This window comes from Bufo gargarizans, unplaced genomic scaffold, assembly GCF_014858855.1.
Source record: "Bufo gargarizans isolate SCDJY-AF-19 unplaced genomic scaffold, ASM1485885v1 original_scaffold_1288_pilon, whole genome shotgun sequence".
Taxonomy (NCBI): Eukaryota; Metazoa; Chordata; class Amphibia; order Anura; family Bufonidae; genus Bufo; species Bufo gargarizans.
Genome location: NW_025334294.1, coordinates 1,459 through 19,210, shown reverse-complemented (window position 1 = coordinate 19,210; position 17,752 = coordinate 1,459). Strand labels below are relative to the sequence as shown.

The following is a 17,752-nucleotide window of genomic DNA, read 5'->3' as shown; positions in this document are numbered from 1 at the left end:
CATGTATCCATAAATTCTTGATGGGGTCAGAATGCTTGCTCATATGATACACACAAGAGATGTCTGAAGAAAAAGTGGCTTGTTATGAACAAGCCTATAAAATTCTCCATTATAATTGGGAGCAGCAGCAGTGCAGGGTGACTGTGGAAAGGGTAGGGTAATAATAGGCACAAGGTATCAATAGTAGTGGCAGAAGAAGCAGCATATCATGGAACATACAAAGTAATAGGTTGCTTATCTATAAGTAGTACTAATAGAAGTGATAAGGGCTTCAGTAAAAAATGCAATCCGGGTGCAATGCATTTTTCATTAACAGTTCCTAGGAGATACTGTTTGTAAACCTTAAATTTTTTTACATGCGTGAAAAACGCATCAAAACTTATTGCAGCGGCGTGGACAAAATTAAACACTGAATGCAATTGCTGACAAAACTTACTGAACTTGCTTGCAAAATTCCATCAGTTTCAATGAACGCATCCTGAAAGAATCCGTAACGCTGGTGTGAAAGGGACCTTATGGAACATGTTGGTAGGCAGGTAGCAGCAGAATGATGAATGCAGCAACAGCCATACAAAATTTATGGTAGGCAGGCAGCGGCTATGGCATGATGGAGGCAGCAGCAGCCATACGAGACATGATGGTAAGCAAGCAGCAGGATAGGCATGAAGGCAGTTGCAGCATGACGATGGCATCAGATGAATGGTACATGTTGGTAGTTAGTCAAAAGCAGTGGCATGAAGATGACAGCAAGATGATGGAGGCATCCGCAGCCTTACTGAACATGATGGTGGGTAGGCAGCAGCAGTGGCGTGAAGGTGACAGGGGCATGATGGAGACATAATCAGCCGTACAGAACATGATAGTAGGCAAGCAAAATGATGGTAGACAGAACAGTATGCAGTGGCAACGTGGGACATTGTCAGCAAGGCCAGATCTAGTAATCTGCCTCAGCTGGAATAGTGTGAAAATCCTCTTGAATCAAGGCTTGGTTCATGTGATGTTTTGGTCAGTAGAGGAGGACAACGGTCTGTTTCGGTGTTACCACACATCTTGCGCACTGAAAACCCTCTCTGGGATGACACTGGAGGATAGCCAAAAAAGAAAGCAAAGTGTGCTATGCCAGTTCAGGCCACTGTTTCAGTCTGCCTGCACAGGAATACATGGGGTCAGGGAACAGTGTATGCACCGGAGACAGGCCAGCGTGTAGTTAGGCCTTACATTTGGAGCTGAGGCAAGAGGTCTCAGCTTGATGATTGGCCTCAGCCTGGTGTGGCACAGGAAAAACATCTATGTTGAGAAAACTGAACAGGCTGCTGGTGTTGCTACTGCTTCTGTGGCTTCTGTTACTTGTGGAAGCCAGAGGGTGGAGGTGTCTCTGGAGCGGAGAGGGGCCTCCCTTTCAGACACGTTGGTGGCACTGGCAGGAGTCTGCATGACAAAAGATATGGCAAGCTGCATACATAGTGATTCCTAGTTATAAGATAATATGGCATCCCTGTCATAGGGAGGAAAACATTCCCCCATTTTGCTTTAATAGCGGCAATATAAAATCATGGCTATCCAGGAAACACCAGACAGCTTGATGTCAATAATATGCCTGTCACAGTAGCAAGCAAATGACTATACAGCTAAACATTTTTGCCAGTGTGCTAAAAGAGCCAGCTCTTTCCAACTCTGTCCCCCAACTTAGACAATTAAGTGTTGTGGCCGGTATCACCATCATCAACCTCTTTCTCCTTTGACTCTGATTCCTCCTCCACTGAGCGCTCCTTTCCTCATCTTCTTCTTTCTCCTCAATGGGAGTTTCTCCTTGTGGGACCCCAACAGCTATAGGGCAGACAGCAAGATGCATTTGCTCTTCTTTCTCAGGGACAACTTCTGTATGAATGGGAAAAGCTGCCACTGCCAACCTGGAAATAACACATGCCCCCTTCTGAAGCAGTCCGGTGCATGACAAAATTGTTCACGGTTCTCTCCTTCTCATACAGATGCTGCAGCTTGAGCAATGTTGAATTCCAGACAGTTGGAACATCGCGGACTGAGTGGTGTAATTTCAGACCCTTCTGTAATTTCAGACCCTTCTGTCACTGCAAGTCAGGAGAGTGTTCCTCGCCAAATGAAAATGGCTAAACAGAGGGACAGTCTCTTGGATATTGCCAGGAATATTGCGCAACCCAGTATACTTTTTTAATAAGCCATGTAGTTCAGATCAGCCATGTTACGGCCATTGTCGCTGACCACCTTGCCTAGTTGGAGTCTGCTAGTCGATGTATTTTAGCAACTGTTCGTCTGTATCACTACTCTAGCCCAGGGTGATCAGCTCCAACACCACATGGCAACACTTGGCTTAACACATTTGACAGGAAGAAGGATGAGTGGGCTTTGCTGCTATTAATTACAGGAGCTTGTCCATGGAGGAGGAGTAGGAGGCAGATAAGTACCTACTGTGTGAACCAGCCTGATATAATCATGGGTGAGTGCCAAAAAGACATGGCCATGTTGCATGGGGTGCTGCCTCTCCCCTCCCAGAAAAAAAAACATTGACACAATGGGCCATGAATGAAATATTGTGCGTCTTTGCCTATAACAGCTGCTCCAGGAGTCCACCATGGAGTCCAGGTTGCCACACAGCGAAAACCACAAAGACCAGCTATATTCTCCTCCATGTGAGAATACAAGGCACTGCTACAATGGTAAGGCAGCAACTGCACCACCAGCAATATGGAGCAGGTGGGGCTTTGGCTGGTAGACAAGCTAATTGCTGGTGGAGAAAAGTTTTTTCATGGGCAAACTTGGCCATTATAGAGGTCTCTTGCTAAAGCGGAGGACAAGGACGAGGAGCAATATTAGCATGATAAGAAGAAACTGATGATGATGACAAGGGCAGTGTATTGCTTGGGGATGCCGGTTGGGTGCAATAAAGAGGAACAGGAGAAGGAGGACAGGTTTGTTCTCAATGGGAATGCTGGTCAGTTGTATTTTCCCAAAGGATTTAATGATGCCACCTCATTTGTTGCAATAGCGCTCCGTTATCTATAATTTTGTTGGCATGCCTAGAGCTTATTTTATTCCTGCAGATCTTGGACTCTACCTTGGGGAGAAAAACGCTATACGGAAGTTACTCACACAGAGCTAGAAGCAGCTGAGCTTATCTTAGCTATGGAATGTTTTGGGCCTACCGAGCTCACCGGATCCTGAAGCAGACATTGGCCTGGCTGTTTTTTGGAAGGTAAATTGTGTCTACACTTTATTGCTGCTGCTGTCACCATCTCCCTCCTCCTCTGATGTTGTCTCCTCAGCACCTCTATCCGACTCCCAGGTCTTTTTCAGCACACATTCAGAGTCCAAACCCTCCCTGCCACTTTTATCAGACTGCTAGATATCATGATGGACTCTTTTTGGCCCCCTACTTTGCTATGAAATCGCCCTGACTGCCACTGTTGCTGCCCATAACGCCAATGTTGTGGCTACAGGTACCACTATTATCACTGTCAACACAGCTATGCATGGGGTCCTTACCCACTTCCTGAACCTCTTTCTCAGTGCAGCCCAAATAATGACTGCTCGAAGACAAGTCATTAGCAGGGAGACTCTCTTGACTGTCTGCTGTAGGGCATGGTGGGGTTTGTTTGTTACTTCATAGGAAAAAGGGAGGAGCGCTTTTCCCAAACCAACAGGGACAACTTTGGACTATTACTACTACTTGTTGCTACTACCCACATTTTGGCTCTAGGTCTTTCATTTGGAGTCCTTCCGTATTCCTGACATTTTTTGGCCTAAGTGTATGCAGTCACGCAAAGTATGGAACAGTTTGAAAATCTGTTTCCTGGAATTTAACCCCTTCACTACTGCGATCTGTTTATATACGTGCTATTTGCACATGCCCAGTGCAGCTAGCACCTGTATAAATGTCAAGCCAGCTCTTTAATCCAAGCGCTGCAAAACGCTTGAATTAAAGATTCTGCCCCTGCACTGCTGCTGTCACGGACAGCATACAATGCAGTAATGCCAGCAAGGGACCAATCAGAGTGGTCCCATGCCAGCAATCGATCCGATTAGTTAGTCTGTGCAGACTAACCAATCAGATTGCAGCAGTAATAAAATGCCTGTTTTAGACTCTGATCTGCACTCTGCAGATCAGAGCCTGAAATCAGGTAGTGTCCTGAAGCCCCCCGATCTGTGCCCCCTTCCTGTGCACCTCCAAACCCCCACCACCACTGTGAGCCCTGCCTCTGCCTGCCCCTGATGGGGTCCCCGCCCCCCATCCATGTATCGTGCCCCTGATGTGGTCCGCCCCCTCCCCGCCCAATACATTCATCCTGCACCCATCTGTGCCCCCTCTATGCTAAATGTACCCCCCATTTCCCGTCCTGCCCCATTTGTGCCCCCTGCCTCCAATGTGGTCCCTCTGCTGTGTTTGATGGCGACGGCTCAATTCTTCAGCCGCCGTCATCAGCAGTGAGTGCTGACACTCTGCTGTAACCCCTTAAATGCTGCGGCAGCGGCATCCATGGGGTTAGTAGAGGGAGGTGGCTCCCTCTCTCCACCATCGGGGCTGCTGCGCTGGTTGCCATGGGAACCGGATGCTTTGCAAAGGTGTCCGGTGTTGCCACCTACAGGAAATCTGGTAGTATTATACTTTGCAATTCAAGAGCATTGCAAAGTATAGTACAGCCATCAGCCTCACTGGATCTTCAGGATCCAAAAGGGACTTAATAAAAAAAAATTGAAAATAATAAAAGTATAAATAAATAGAAATGTAACTTAAAATAATTTAATTGCCTTTTCCTATAAAAAAATAAAATAAAAAAAACATATTAGGTATCACTGCGTCTTTAACGACCGTCTCTATAAATATATCACATGATCAACCCCGTCCAATAAACACCATTAAAAAATAATAATAATAAATATGTAAAAAAAATGCCATTTTTGTCACCTTACATCAGAAAAAGTGCATCACCAAGCGATTAAAATGGCGTATACACCCCAAAACAGTACCAATCAAACTGACACCTCATCCCACAAAAAATAATACCCTATGTAAGACAATTGCCAAAAAAATAAAAACGCTATGGCTCTCAGACTATGGAGACACTAAAACATAATTTGTATTGGTTTCAGAAAAGCTATTATTGTGTAAAACTTAAATAAATAAAAAAAAGTATACATATTGGGTATTGCCACGTCCGTAACGATCTGCTCTATAAAACTGTCTCATGAACTAACCCCTCAGATGAACGCTGTAAAAATAAATAAATGAAAACTGTTCCAAAACAGCAAATTTTTGGGTTACCTTGCCCCATAAAGTGTAATAATGAATGATCAAAACATCATATGTACCCAAAAATGGTACCAATAAAAACCTCAACTCTTTCTGCAAAAAACAAGCCCATGCAGAAGATAATCAGTCGAAAAATAAAAAACATATGACGTTCAGAAAATGGACACACAAAAACATAATTTATTTTTCAAAAATGCTTTATTACATAAAACTGAAACAAACAAACAAGGTAGAGATATTTGATATCACTGCGTCTGTAACAACCTGCTCTATAAAAATAGCCCATGATCTACTCTGTCAGATGAATGTTGTAAAAAATTAAAAATAACAAAACGGTGCCAAAACAGCAATTTTTTTGTTACCCTGCTTCACAAAAAACGTAATATAGAGCAATTAAAAATCATATGTACCCCAAAATAGTACAAATAAAACTGAAACCTTATCCCCTAGTTTCCAAAATAGTGTCAGTTTTTGGGAGTTTCTACTGTAAGGGTGCATCAGGCGGGCTTTAAATGGGACATGGCATCTAAAAACCAGTCTAGCAAAATCAGCCTTACAAAAACCATGCTGCAGTCATTTATTTCTGCGCCCTGCCGTGTACCTTTACATCATTTTATGACCATAAGTGGGGTGTTTCTGTAAACCGCAGAATCAGGGTAATACATATTGAGTTTTGTTTGGCTGTTAACCCTCAATGTGTTAAAGAAAAAAATTGAATAATATAGAAAATCTGCCCAAAAAGTGAAATTTTGAAATTTTATCTCCATTTTCTATTTAATTCCTGTGGAACACCTAAAGGGTTAACAAATTTTATAAAATCAGTTTTTAGTAACTTGAGGGGTGAAGTTTCTACAATAGGGGCATTTATGGGGGGTATCCACTGTGTAAGTCCCACAAAGTGATTTTTAGACCTAAACTGGTCCGTAAAAGTGTGTTTTGGAAATGTTCTTAAAAACTTTAAGAATTGCTTCTAAACTTCGAAGCCTTGTAACGTCCTAAAAAAATTAAATTACATTTTCAAAATGATGCAAACATAACGTATACATATGGGAAATGTTAAGTGATAAATATTTTGTTTTAGAAGCAGAGAAATGGAAGTTTTGAAAATTGCGTATTTTTTTAAAAATTTGGTAAATTTGGGATTTTTTCATAAAGTACAATGTGTCATGAAAAACCAGTCTCAGAATGGTTTGGATAAATAAAAGTGTTCCAAAGCTATTACCACATAAAGTGACACATGTCAGATTTGTAAATTTTGACATGAACACTGAGGCATCAATGACCTTTGGTCATGAAAGGTTTAAAGACAGGGAAGTGTAGTACAATTTTCTGATTCAGGAAAATGCTCTCTCTAGTGTAAAATAGAAGTTGTCAGCCTACTTTGCAATTATTTTCCCCTCTTCATTACACCAACACTTGAACTGCCTGGAGATGCACCAACACGGATTTCGACCTAGTGCATCACGTTATCACTTATGACTCAAAATGAAAACATAAATGAGGAAAACAAAGCTAATAATTATTGGAGTGACATTAAAGGGGTTGTTTAGGCCATAAATATTGATGATCTATCATCAGGGGATTTCATCAAAATATGATCGACATGGGTCCGACACCTGGCACTCCCACAAACAGCTGTTTGAAGAGGAGATGCCGGTCCACGCGAGCATTGCTTCCTATTCCTCTAACTATACATTTTCAATTTCAATTTACTAGCAACACCATCATTATATAAATTATAGAAAATACCACTGATTACCAAGAACAAAGCAAAAGAGAAACCGCAGCACTCTGTAGTTGTTTCTACAGAGTGCTGCGGTTTCTCTTTTGCTTTCTCAATAACGGGGGTACTTCAGGCTGATACCCATCACTGCTGGCAACACCACTAGCTGAATATCTTCTCCTGTATATGCTGCTTTAACTTCTTTCTATATTTGTGCTAACAGCTGAGCCATATTCAACTTTATGATAGATACGTCGTTTTTTTAGAATTCCCTACAGAAGTAAATGATACAGTTGCCCTCAAGTAGAGGTTGTAAATCTAACTATATATATAAAAAAATGTTAAATCTTAAATATTAGTGATCAGGTGTAAAAAATAGTTTTTGTTATTTTTTAAGATTTGACACACATACACAAAATGATCAATGGCACAACAATTACACCATGAAAACTTACTGGAATGGCTGAGCAAATTGAAAAACATCTCCTTGGTAGTCACCTGGTGGTCACACACACAGTTGATTATAAACCTGTTATGGGCTTCAGGCAGTTATTTTGACCATTACAGATATGTTTTGTTCTGCTTTGTGATTGGTAGAGGTCTATAATTTACAGGTATATAAGGCATATACATTGAGCACTAATCCAGACAAGAAAACAATCTTCCAATACTGTAGCTATCTGTCAGTAACATGGGTGAGAATATGTATCTTCTTATCCTGCTTTTTGTGGTGGGATCTGTGACGAGTGTTCCTCTATCTCCATCATTACAGGTAAGGTCATTTCTTATGTCTCCAGTAAATTTAGTATCTTCTCAGATGTCCTGACAGTCTCTGCACATGTTAGAAGGACAAAAGAAACATATTTGACTGTCCCATTCCTATGTTCTTTTTATACTATTATATTAATGAGAAAAAAATATATTTTTCATGATTGGAATTGTAGTGTGACTAATGACTGCATGTGTTTCTTCTCTAGCTGTCTATACCCGGATTAAATGAATATGGTAAGAGCTCCTCAGCGTTATTTGGGCTATACTTCAGTGTCTGTACCACTATTCTTCAAGTGTGTCTTTAGTGTCTGGTATTAGTTTTACTGGTATCATACAATTCTTAAAACATACTCAGGCATTTCTTATAAAAAACAGATTGCCTAACCCTGAGAAATGGTTATTTTTGTTTGTATAAAGATAAGGTTTTTGGTGCACTTTGGGCGGAGCCTTTCAGTTCAGTGCATTCATCAGTAATACCACCCAGTGTTGCCTTCTCTTGTCCAATTGACAAGCCCTAAGGCTTCAGAGTAGTTATGACACAGGGTAAGTCAAATGCACTGAAAGAAGTCACCTCACCCACTGTGCTCCAAAAACTTTAGTTGCATAGAAATGAACTATAGTTTTTTGTTAAAGATTCAGCATCACTCCTGATTCATTCATTTAAATTAGAGATGAGCGATATTCCTAAAATTTGTTTCGGTTTAATTTGTTAGAACAGACTAAGAAATTTGATTCTGGTACAAATCATATTTAACTAGATCAAACGTGTTTTAAAATGTCTGAAAAATGTCTCTGTCTCAAAAGTTTACACAAATGAATCAGAATAAAAAAAGAAAATTCTGATCCAATTTCTATTCTAACAAATTGTTTTAATTATCTCTAATATAAATCTCTGCTCATTCTGAGTTTAGTAGCTATGTGGATGGTCCTATTGGTGATTTGTATTATCAGTATACACACACATTCAGGGAAGGCTCTCAGTCTCTGGAAGGACTGACCACTTGGCTACTGAGCTCAGAGCAGAGAATTAAAAGAATAATTTATAAATTTTGGTAAATCCTTTCCGACCAATCTGCTCAGCTGCTCCTGCTCTATAACATCCTGCCTGCAGGATTCTGAATATTCTTATAGCCTGACCCTGTAGTTTCATGCTTGCCCTATTGGATTCAATCTCAGCACATACGCAGTATAGGCTAATTGATCCTGGCTGGCAAAAAAGAACTATATTGCAAATTACACCCAAAAAATTTATTCTGCCCATGAGAACTCAATATTATTATTTTTTTCTTTCTTATTTTATTCATCAATATACTTCTCATTTACAATCAACAGAAAATACATTAAATGTGATCAAGAAAATGGCAAAATCAGGCCCAGGTAAGATGAGGTCATGTTTAGTATATCTGGTAATTAATCTTCAATGAAAGCTGAAGTGTCTTATTGTGTATTATAATGAATTACAAAGGGATTGGATGTATAACACTCTTACATTCTTGGATTTGTATTTCTATTATTTTTCCCATTTTTCAGTTACGTTAAAAAGTCACAGATTATTTAGTTTTTTTTTCTGTGACTTTATTAGTCAATTAACAAATGGGGCAAATAATAGAACGATAAATCACAGACTGTTAGGAAGTTAAACTTCAAATCCTATTGATATAAATTGTAATACAGAATAAGAAAATTCTAATACCGAGGTTTCCTTGAGTGATAGTGTTCTAATTAATATAAGAATTCTAACGAAAAGTAACATTCTAATTATAACGAATAGTAATATTATACATTGCTGATAAATACATGACATGATTCCTTCATTATATAAATGCTTTTAGATGCAGATTCTAAGGCATCAGAAGAACCTGAAGGAACCTTTGCCAAGATAATCAAGGTCAACAAAGGTAACAGCTTATTTTTCCTGGTCAATAAAAGTCATGAGTTATAGACATTACGCATTTACATTAAGAAATAATTTTGGAATGTTTTTTTTTACGAAAACCCACTAATATTATTAGTCTGTTGTTGTTCTATAATTTCTATAGTGTATTTGACATGGGGAAAGCCATAATCATTCTATTGTTACAATAATCATGTGCTTAAATAAAATGTCTACCAATTACATGGGATTTGTGCCATAAATAGATAATTAATGTTATACATTAGTACATCAATCCATTTGCACTGACCTCTGTGACGGCCATGTCCATAACTTATCTGTCATTCAAACTATGGCTTGGCCAAAAGCTATCCATTTAAACTCATCCATTCCTGTGATCTCTTAGCTGTACAAATATTTTAGCATACTAGTGGTCTACTAACATCATTCCTAGAATACAAAAGGTAGTTGTAAATAGTATTGTACATACAGAGACCGAGTCACTGTCACAAGTGGGGTACCACAGGGCTTAGCATTGGAGAGATCAACATTAACATCAGGGTATCACAGGGGTTAGTATTTGAAAGGTCACTATTACTACATGAGTACCACAGAGGTTAGTATTGTAAAGGTCACTATTACTATATGGGTACCACAGAGGTTAGTATAGGAGAAGTCACTATTATTATATGGGTACCACAGGGGTTAGTATTGGAGAGGTCACTATTACTACATGGGTACCACAGAGGTTAGTATTGTAGAGGTCACTATTACTAAATGGGTACCACACAGGTTAGTATATTAAAGGTCACAATTATTATATGAGTACCAAAGGGGATAATATTAGAGAGGTCACTATTACTATATGGGTACCACAGGGGTTAATATTAGAGAGGTCACTATTACTACATGGGGACCACAGGGGATAGATTCAGGTCCTATTCTTTTTACTATATTTATATAAGATCTCATAGAGGGACTGCATAGTAAAACATCAATTGTTATAGATGACAACTAAGTGTGTAAAGTAATTATGATGTAGGAGGACACTATACTGCTACAGATGAATCTGGAAGATAAGTTATAGGATTAGGCAGAGATGGAATAAAAGAGGTTTAACATTGATAAATGTACTGTTATGCAGATGGAAAGGGAAAATACAAGTCACCAGTACATACTAAATGGGAGAATACTTTTTAAATCTGATACAGAACCTTAAGAGGGTTTTTGGCACTTTAATATTGATGACCTATACTCGGGGGTCGAACACACAACAAGCCTGCGATAGCTGTAGTGGATATGGTATTGGGAGGTATTGCTGGAACTACAGAGCACCAGCCATTGTTGTAGAGCATGGATTTGGTCACTGTAGACCCAGGGCTGAACCTAGCATTTCCGTTGCCTGAGGCGAAAACTGAAACAGGGCCCCCCTAATGCCAATTTGTTAACCTAACCCATTTGCACAAATGAAAGCGATCATTGCCCATGAACCCTCCGCTGCCCCCCTCTTGCCCCTACCTGGTGCTGCCTGAGGCCTCACCTGGCAACATTGGTGGTGCATCCCTGTGTAGACCTTCTACAATTTCAGTGAATGTATCACCTGGATGGGTTCTACAACCTGATAAAATGCACTTTCCTTATGTCTCTTATGTAAAATGCAATGGGACCACACGAACCTTAAGTCTCCAAACAAATCATTACAGAAACACTTACTAAACAGGCAATAGTTTGGCTCTGAAGCCGACAGAATTCTAAATATAGCTATGAAGAATAATTTAGGCTGTAATTTACGATCATCACAAAGTATCCACCGAAGATAATTTTAAAACAGTCTTCCAAAGTAAATTGGTTGCTTTCATTATCATATATATATATATTTTATGTTTAACTATATTGTATATTAAAAACATGAAGAGCATATTAATGGACCTAATTGAGAATATGTTGAGAGAATATCTCTGTATGGAGTAGTTTTTAGAAACTAAACATATAACGGAATCAGATCTGCAGCAGAGGTATAAATGATACAAGTTCTTTTATACATTTTCAATCTTACTGTACTTTGTGTTCAACCATTGACTCATCTTTCTGTGTTGTCCATGGGTCTAAAAGACTAGATTAGACAACTAAGTGAACTGGATATTTGATTTGTACAGTAAGGGTAAATACTGCATTTAAAATGTCACCATCTTCTTTATTTAGAAAATGACATAAACTTACATCAAGGTGACATGTTGGAAACAACTGGACGCAGTGCTACGTCCTGCACAGGGTGCTTGTGGCCCAAATCTGCCAATGGGACGGTCAATGTGCCTTATTCGTTTGCCTCCAATTATAGTAAGTTTTTTTTCATGTCATATCTTACTTGGCCGACCAAACTGTTTTATTGTAGATTCATCATTGTATAAATACTCTTTTAACCCCAGGTATTGGGAGCCTAAACTTGTTTAAGACATCAATGGAGGAATTTGAAACCCTCACCTGTGTGAGGTTTGTGCCTCGGACAACAGAGAAAGACTACCTCAATATTATGACTTCAAGGGGGTAGGTTCTAGTATTTAGGCTTTTTCAAGTTCAATTTAATAAAAGTGTCTATATAATAATGTAATCTATGATTATTAGTGTGAAACAAGTAAAGAAATGAAATTAATATCTACTATTGTGTGTGAAGCTTGGTGTACCTATACTAACCTAAAAGTGAATTCCATAATGGAGTCTTACTATTTCAGTCTTAACATTTCCCGGCACGTGGTATTTCACCTTGGGCGCACAATAGCAGTGTTTAAAATATGGTCTTTGATCATGGATTTCAAACATTTCAAGTCTACCTTTTAGATATTAGTAGCTAACAGCAAAGGTAGACTCCAAACATAAAAGTAGAGACCAGATTTCTATTACTATTGAGTGTCCGTGATGACACACAAGGCATAAAATATATACTATATTAAAGACCCATTGTAGTAAGCCAGCCCAGCTAGTCCATGCACCAGATTGACTGGGTTTTTGGAGGAATGAGTGAGCTCATCCAATTTTCCTCATCCTATTAGATGACTAGATTTAGTCACAGTTATAAATATATTAATGAAGCTAAAGGAAACTGAAACTCACTGCGGACGACCTATGAAGTTGTCAGTAGAATAATAGAAGTTATCCATGGTTTGCATTTGCACATAGTCATGAATGTATTACACTACAACACGGTTTGTGAGCCTCTGTGTTAAAAGCTGATGAGATGTTACATCCCTCACTAATAGATCAATATTAACCACAATGACACCTAATTGTAGCGCTGTTATAGTGGGAACCAATACGTTTATTTGCTATGAATCAGAATATCAGTAATTACTTTGATGTTTTTCTACAATAATATCTGCTTTATTTCTTATGCTTTATTATTCTTTTGACCAATCTGTCGATACTATAACAAATAATAATAATGTCCTATTTATATTCAGATGTGCATCATTTGTGGGCCGGATAGGTGGAGGCCAGATGGTTGCAGTAGACATGGCTGGCTGTATGTACAGAGGAATTGTACAGCATGAGCTAAACCATGCCCTGGGGTTCTACCATGAGCATACAAGGAGTGACCGGGATAACTATGTCACCATCATGTACCAGTACATATCACCAGGTAATTTCCAATTTTTTTTTTTTTTTGCGTAGCAGATATAAATTTTGTGATACATGTGAGCAGGGTTGTGGAAACTTCCTTTACCTGCATTGGATGCAGATTTCACATGGAATTAGGTGCAGAATCAATTCTGTAAATGAAATCCAACACACATGGACAAAGCCTTATAGAGATTCTTTGTCTTGTAGGTCAAGTTATAAATTTTAATAAACAAAACACCAACAACCTTGGGCTTGAGTATGACTATAAATCAGTGATGCATTATGACAGGTAAGGTCATTAGCTCATTACTTGCTGGTAAAATTAATAATACATGGCAACTATAAAGACTAAAGTAAAATTCTGGAATATCCTTTTCTATAATGTATTATACATTAACATGTTGATGTTTCTACCTTTATTTTTTCTTTTATTTGGACAGTTTCGCTTTCTCAAACACATCAGGACAACCCACCATTGTGACCATACCGGTCCCAAACATCCCAATTGGGCAAATAAATGGACTGAGTGTTCTAGATGTCTCTAAAATCAACCGGTTGTATCAATGCAGTAAGCTTTTGCAGGTCTACAGATTTCAAAAAGTTACATACAAGAGCCATCACAGTCATTGATTAAGTGTTGTTTCCCCTTTCAGATGCCTGTGCTTATTTACTTAATGAAAAGAATGGAAGTCTAACCTCTGCCAACTACCCATCAGCCTACCCCAATAATGCTAGCTGTGTTTGGCTGATCAGAACACCATCAGATCAGGTACCGTAGTGAAAAGGCACAACTATTGACAAAGAACCAGAGCTCCTTATTTTTTTACATTAGACCATTTTTCCTTTCCAGGAAGGAGATGTTATACCATGATAAATTGTCGTCCACAGTCTGGAATAATCATTGATGTTAAGTTACAAACATAGAATGAATTATCCAACAGTTATTAGTAGAGATGAGGGAATCGATAATAACAAATTTCCCAGAACATCTGTATTCAGGAGAATAGAAATATTTTCTAATTTTGGATGGCTCGGTCAAAATGGTGGCCATCATTGTACAGGACAGAAGACAGAGAAAAACTATATCTACTCTCAAAATAGAATACATTTCTTAATAAAAAATAAAAAACAGCAGTATGCTTGTTATTACTGGCTAACATCCATTTACCCAAAGTCTTGTATGTCACCATCAATTTGACATTTCTAATGCTGTCTTGGCCTTCAAGAGCTTGAAAGAGATTTGATACAGTCTTAGGAGACCACAGAGTGTTATTCACAACTTTTAATGGCATATGAGGCACTTTGGAGTCGGTTTGATTCTATTTTATTAGGATCTGAAATTAATAATTTGTGTGAACAGAGCACCAAATGTTATTAAATTAGCAGCTATTGTCCTTTTATGAGTAGTTTTACCATCAACTAATCCTATGTCATTATTTGTATCTATAGATGTGTTTAATTTTTTTGACCCCTCACTATAAAATTAGTTTTCCAACTTTCATGATGTTTGTGTTTCTTTACCTCGATGTTCTAACAACCTTCAGCATTCTAGCTACTGTGAACCTTTAACTCCCAGCATGCAAAAATGCTTGGATGTTCCCACAACTTCCATAGAAGTGACTGGAGCTTTCTGGGAGTTGTAGTTTCAGAACATCTGGCGTGCCGGAAGTTGCTGATCCCTGCTTTAACACGTTAAAGTTTCATTGCTTTGACGAATCAACAGACATCAGGTCATTGTGGTCTATCTACAATTAGGTTAAGTAGCTCTTCATTATTAATATTGGTGCTGACTCACGCAACTGGTTTGATTTTTCTTTCCTTTCACTATTTGTTTAGGTTACATTGAACTTTGTTGCCTTTGATGTCCAGTCGTCACCCAATTGTATATCTGACTATATTAGGATTTATGATGGTCCCACTAAGAAAGATCCCCTGTTGTTGGACAGAACTTGTGGGACTGGGTTGATTCCTCAAATTATTGCCTCTACTAACCAGTTACTGGTTGAGTTTTCCAGTGACAGCAGTGTTGCTGGAGTAGGCTTTAAAGCCACATACAGCACAGGTACACTATTACTTTCTAGAGTTTATAGTTTATCTTGGTATATTGTTTTTAACTTTTTCCATGCCACAAGCTATATTAAGCCAAATTCATGCAGCTATCACTAAGTAATCATATAGAACTTCTTCCTGTTCTTTGAAGATCATTTTTTAGCAGTCAACTCATTATTACCCACGCATGACTACAATGACACTTATCTATAAATACTTCGAGATACACAATTTACAATATGTGATGGTTACAAGTAGCATTTATGGACCCACTGAACCTAATAACATCTAAAAAAGTATCTCTAAAATCTTAGAGTACCATTGTAAGGTTTTAGCTACAAAGTATTTTTTATGGGGCTCAGATTTTCTGAAAAAGGTTCCAAATTCTCAACAGCTAAAATCAAATATAGTTTTACATTTATTTCTCTTTTTATTCTTTAGACTACCATTTTAAACGGAATGGACAACCAAATATAAAATAAGTTGTATATGAATATTCTACTTCAATAACGATATTAAATGATATTTCCCACAGTGCAATGTGGAGGAGCGTTCTATGCACCGGAAAGAAACTTTACATCCCCTGGTTACCCCAATTCCTACCGCCCAAACATGAATTGCATCTACACCATTACAGCTCCTGTTGGAAAGAAGGTAAAGTATTTTTTTCAACTTGTCCAAAGCTTCCCCTAAAATATATATTTTTTATTTTTTCAGTTATCCTATAATTTCTCTCTCAATTTTTTATCTATATTTAGAAAAACATATCAGTGTCACAATTTTACGAAATATTTCCACATAATTTTTACTAAATACAGAAATGAAAATTTTATAAATAAAAATGATATGGAAAATGTTGGAGTCGGATCACCTTGTGATATGATATTACAATGTACACTTTTGTTCTTTATAGATTTCCTTCAAGGTTGCTGATTTTCAGACAGAGGCTAGTCAGTACTGCATCTATGACTATTTAGAGATCCAGGATGGGTCCAACTGGAAGGGTCCATTCTGTGGGAACTATAAAATCCCTTCCTTTACCTCTCAAGGGAATTCACTGAGGCTGAGATTTGTTAGTGATGGCAGCACTCAGTTTAGAGGCTTCCAGGCATCATATAAATTTGGTGAGTACTAAAGCCTCGTCTTTATATTTTCTTAACAATTCACAGGACATTATACCTATAGGTGGACTATAAGAATGCCTTCACATGCTGCAGATTGAAAAAACAACTTCATGCCCCTGTATAGAGTTTACATTTTATTTAAATGAATTGAACAGATTTTTAGTCTGCAACAAAATCTGCAGAATTTCAAGGTGCTTTACAGTCATGCAATCAACATAATGTTATCTTGAGGAAAGACCATCTAGTCAACTTGCATGATATGATATATAGTTCTTTTTAGAATAAACTATAGAGGATGTTCTCTTTGGACAATGTCTACTTGTTAGAAGTTTCATTTGTTAAGATGCAGATGACAAAACATTTCTTTACAATTAGCTATAATCAGTAGGGAAACCTAACAGTAAGTGTTTAGTTTCTCTGTAGTGCCACCATAGACAGTATCAGAATGGTCCAGAGGAAATGTCAGTGGGCCCGAGCTCTCATACTATAACGGGCCCCAAAATCCATTGAAAGTCCATTGTCTGCTTTTAGCGACAGTATATTCACACTAGGGTCTACTTACTTGAATCAAAACCTATTTGACTTTATTGATGTTATGAGGGTTTAGCCCTAAGAATGGTTTTCCTTGGTCAGCTCAAGGAGTCCTAGTCCAACCCTGACCATAGGACATATTGAGCATTACACAATACCCATTAACTCTAGGGCTTGTATGTTTAATGAAAGATAAAACAGATCCCCCAGACATACGGATGTTTTTGCAAAAGCTCCCCATTGATGGTAAAGAATTGAGAATCCTGCACAGAGGATCCTTCTTTGTTCTACAATTCACTAAAATCTATATGAATACAGACATTGATGGCTTCTTTAAAATATATATATATATTTGCCTATCCTTTGTTAGGGTTCTTCCATTAGGCAACCTCTGTCCACACATGCAAGAATTGATGCTATGCAAGTTGCTCAACGCTGCCTTCTTAACAACCCGAGACACACCTAGTAGGGAATAAATGATCGCTACTATGATTGTTTGCCCCATTAAGTTTTCACATTGTTGGCAGCACATCCCCAGTTTATACACGACCATGTGCTGCCAAGTACTGTACGTGAAAGATGTGATCACCCTACAAGCAATATTTTTTTATTCCTGATAATCGGCCTGTGTAGAGGTCCCAGGACTTCAGGCAGTAAGCGTATTTTGATTGAATATAGTGGGATTTCTGTGTAATAACTAAATCCAGAAAAAGATGATATTTGAACTGGTTTTCTACTGGCTAATAGATGAGGGTCCTTATGGCATCCCATTCCTCTTTTAT

The 17,752-nt window shown here is 38.3% G+C and overlaps 1 protein-coding gene across 1 annotated transcript; it reads left to right on the top strand.

The window, feature by feature from the left end:
• Positions 1-607: 607 nt before the first annotated feature.
• On the top strand, positions 608-16,439 carry LOC122923156 (embryonic protein UVS.2-like; the record flags this gene model as incomplete). The annotated part of the gene is made up of 12 exons (XM_044273887.1): positions 608-787; positions 7,985-8,012; positions 9,611-9,676; positions 11,854-11,988; positions 12,078-12,195; positions 13,107-13,285; positions 13,474-13,555; positions 13,707-13,834; positions 13,920-14,035; positions 15,103-15,328; positions 15,851-15,969; positions 16,229-16,439. Coding segments are annotated over exons 1-12 (1,588 nt in total), but the record flags the coding sequence as incomplete, so codon positions are not given.
• Between the last annotated feature and the right edge of the window lie 1,313 nt (positions 16,440-17,752).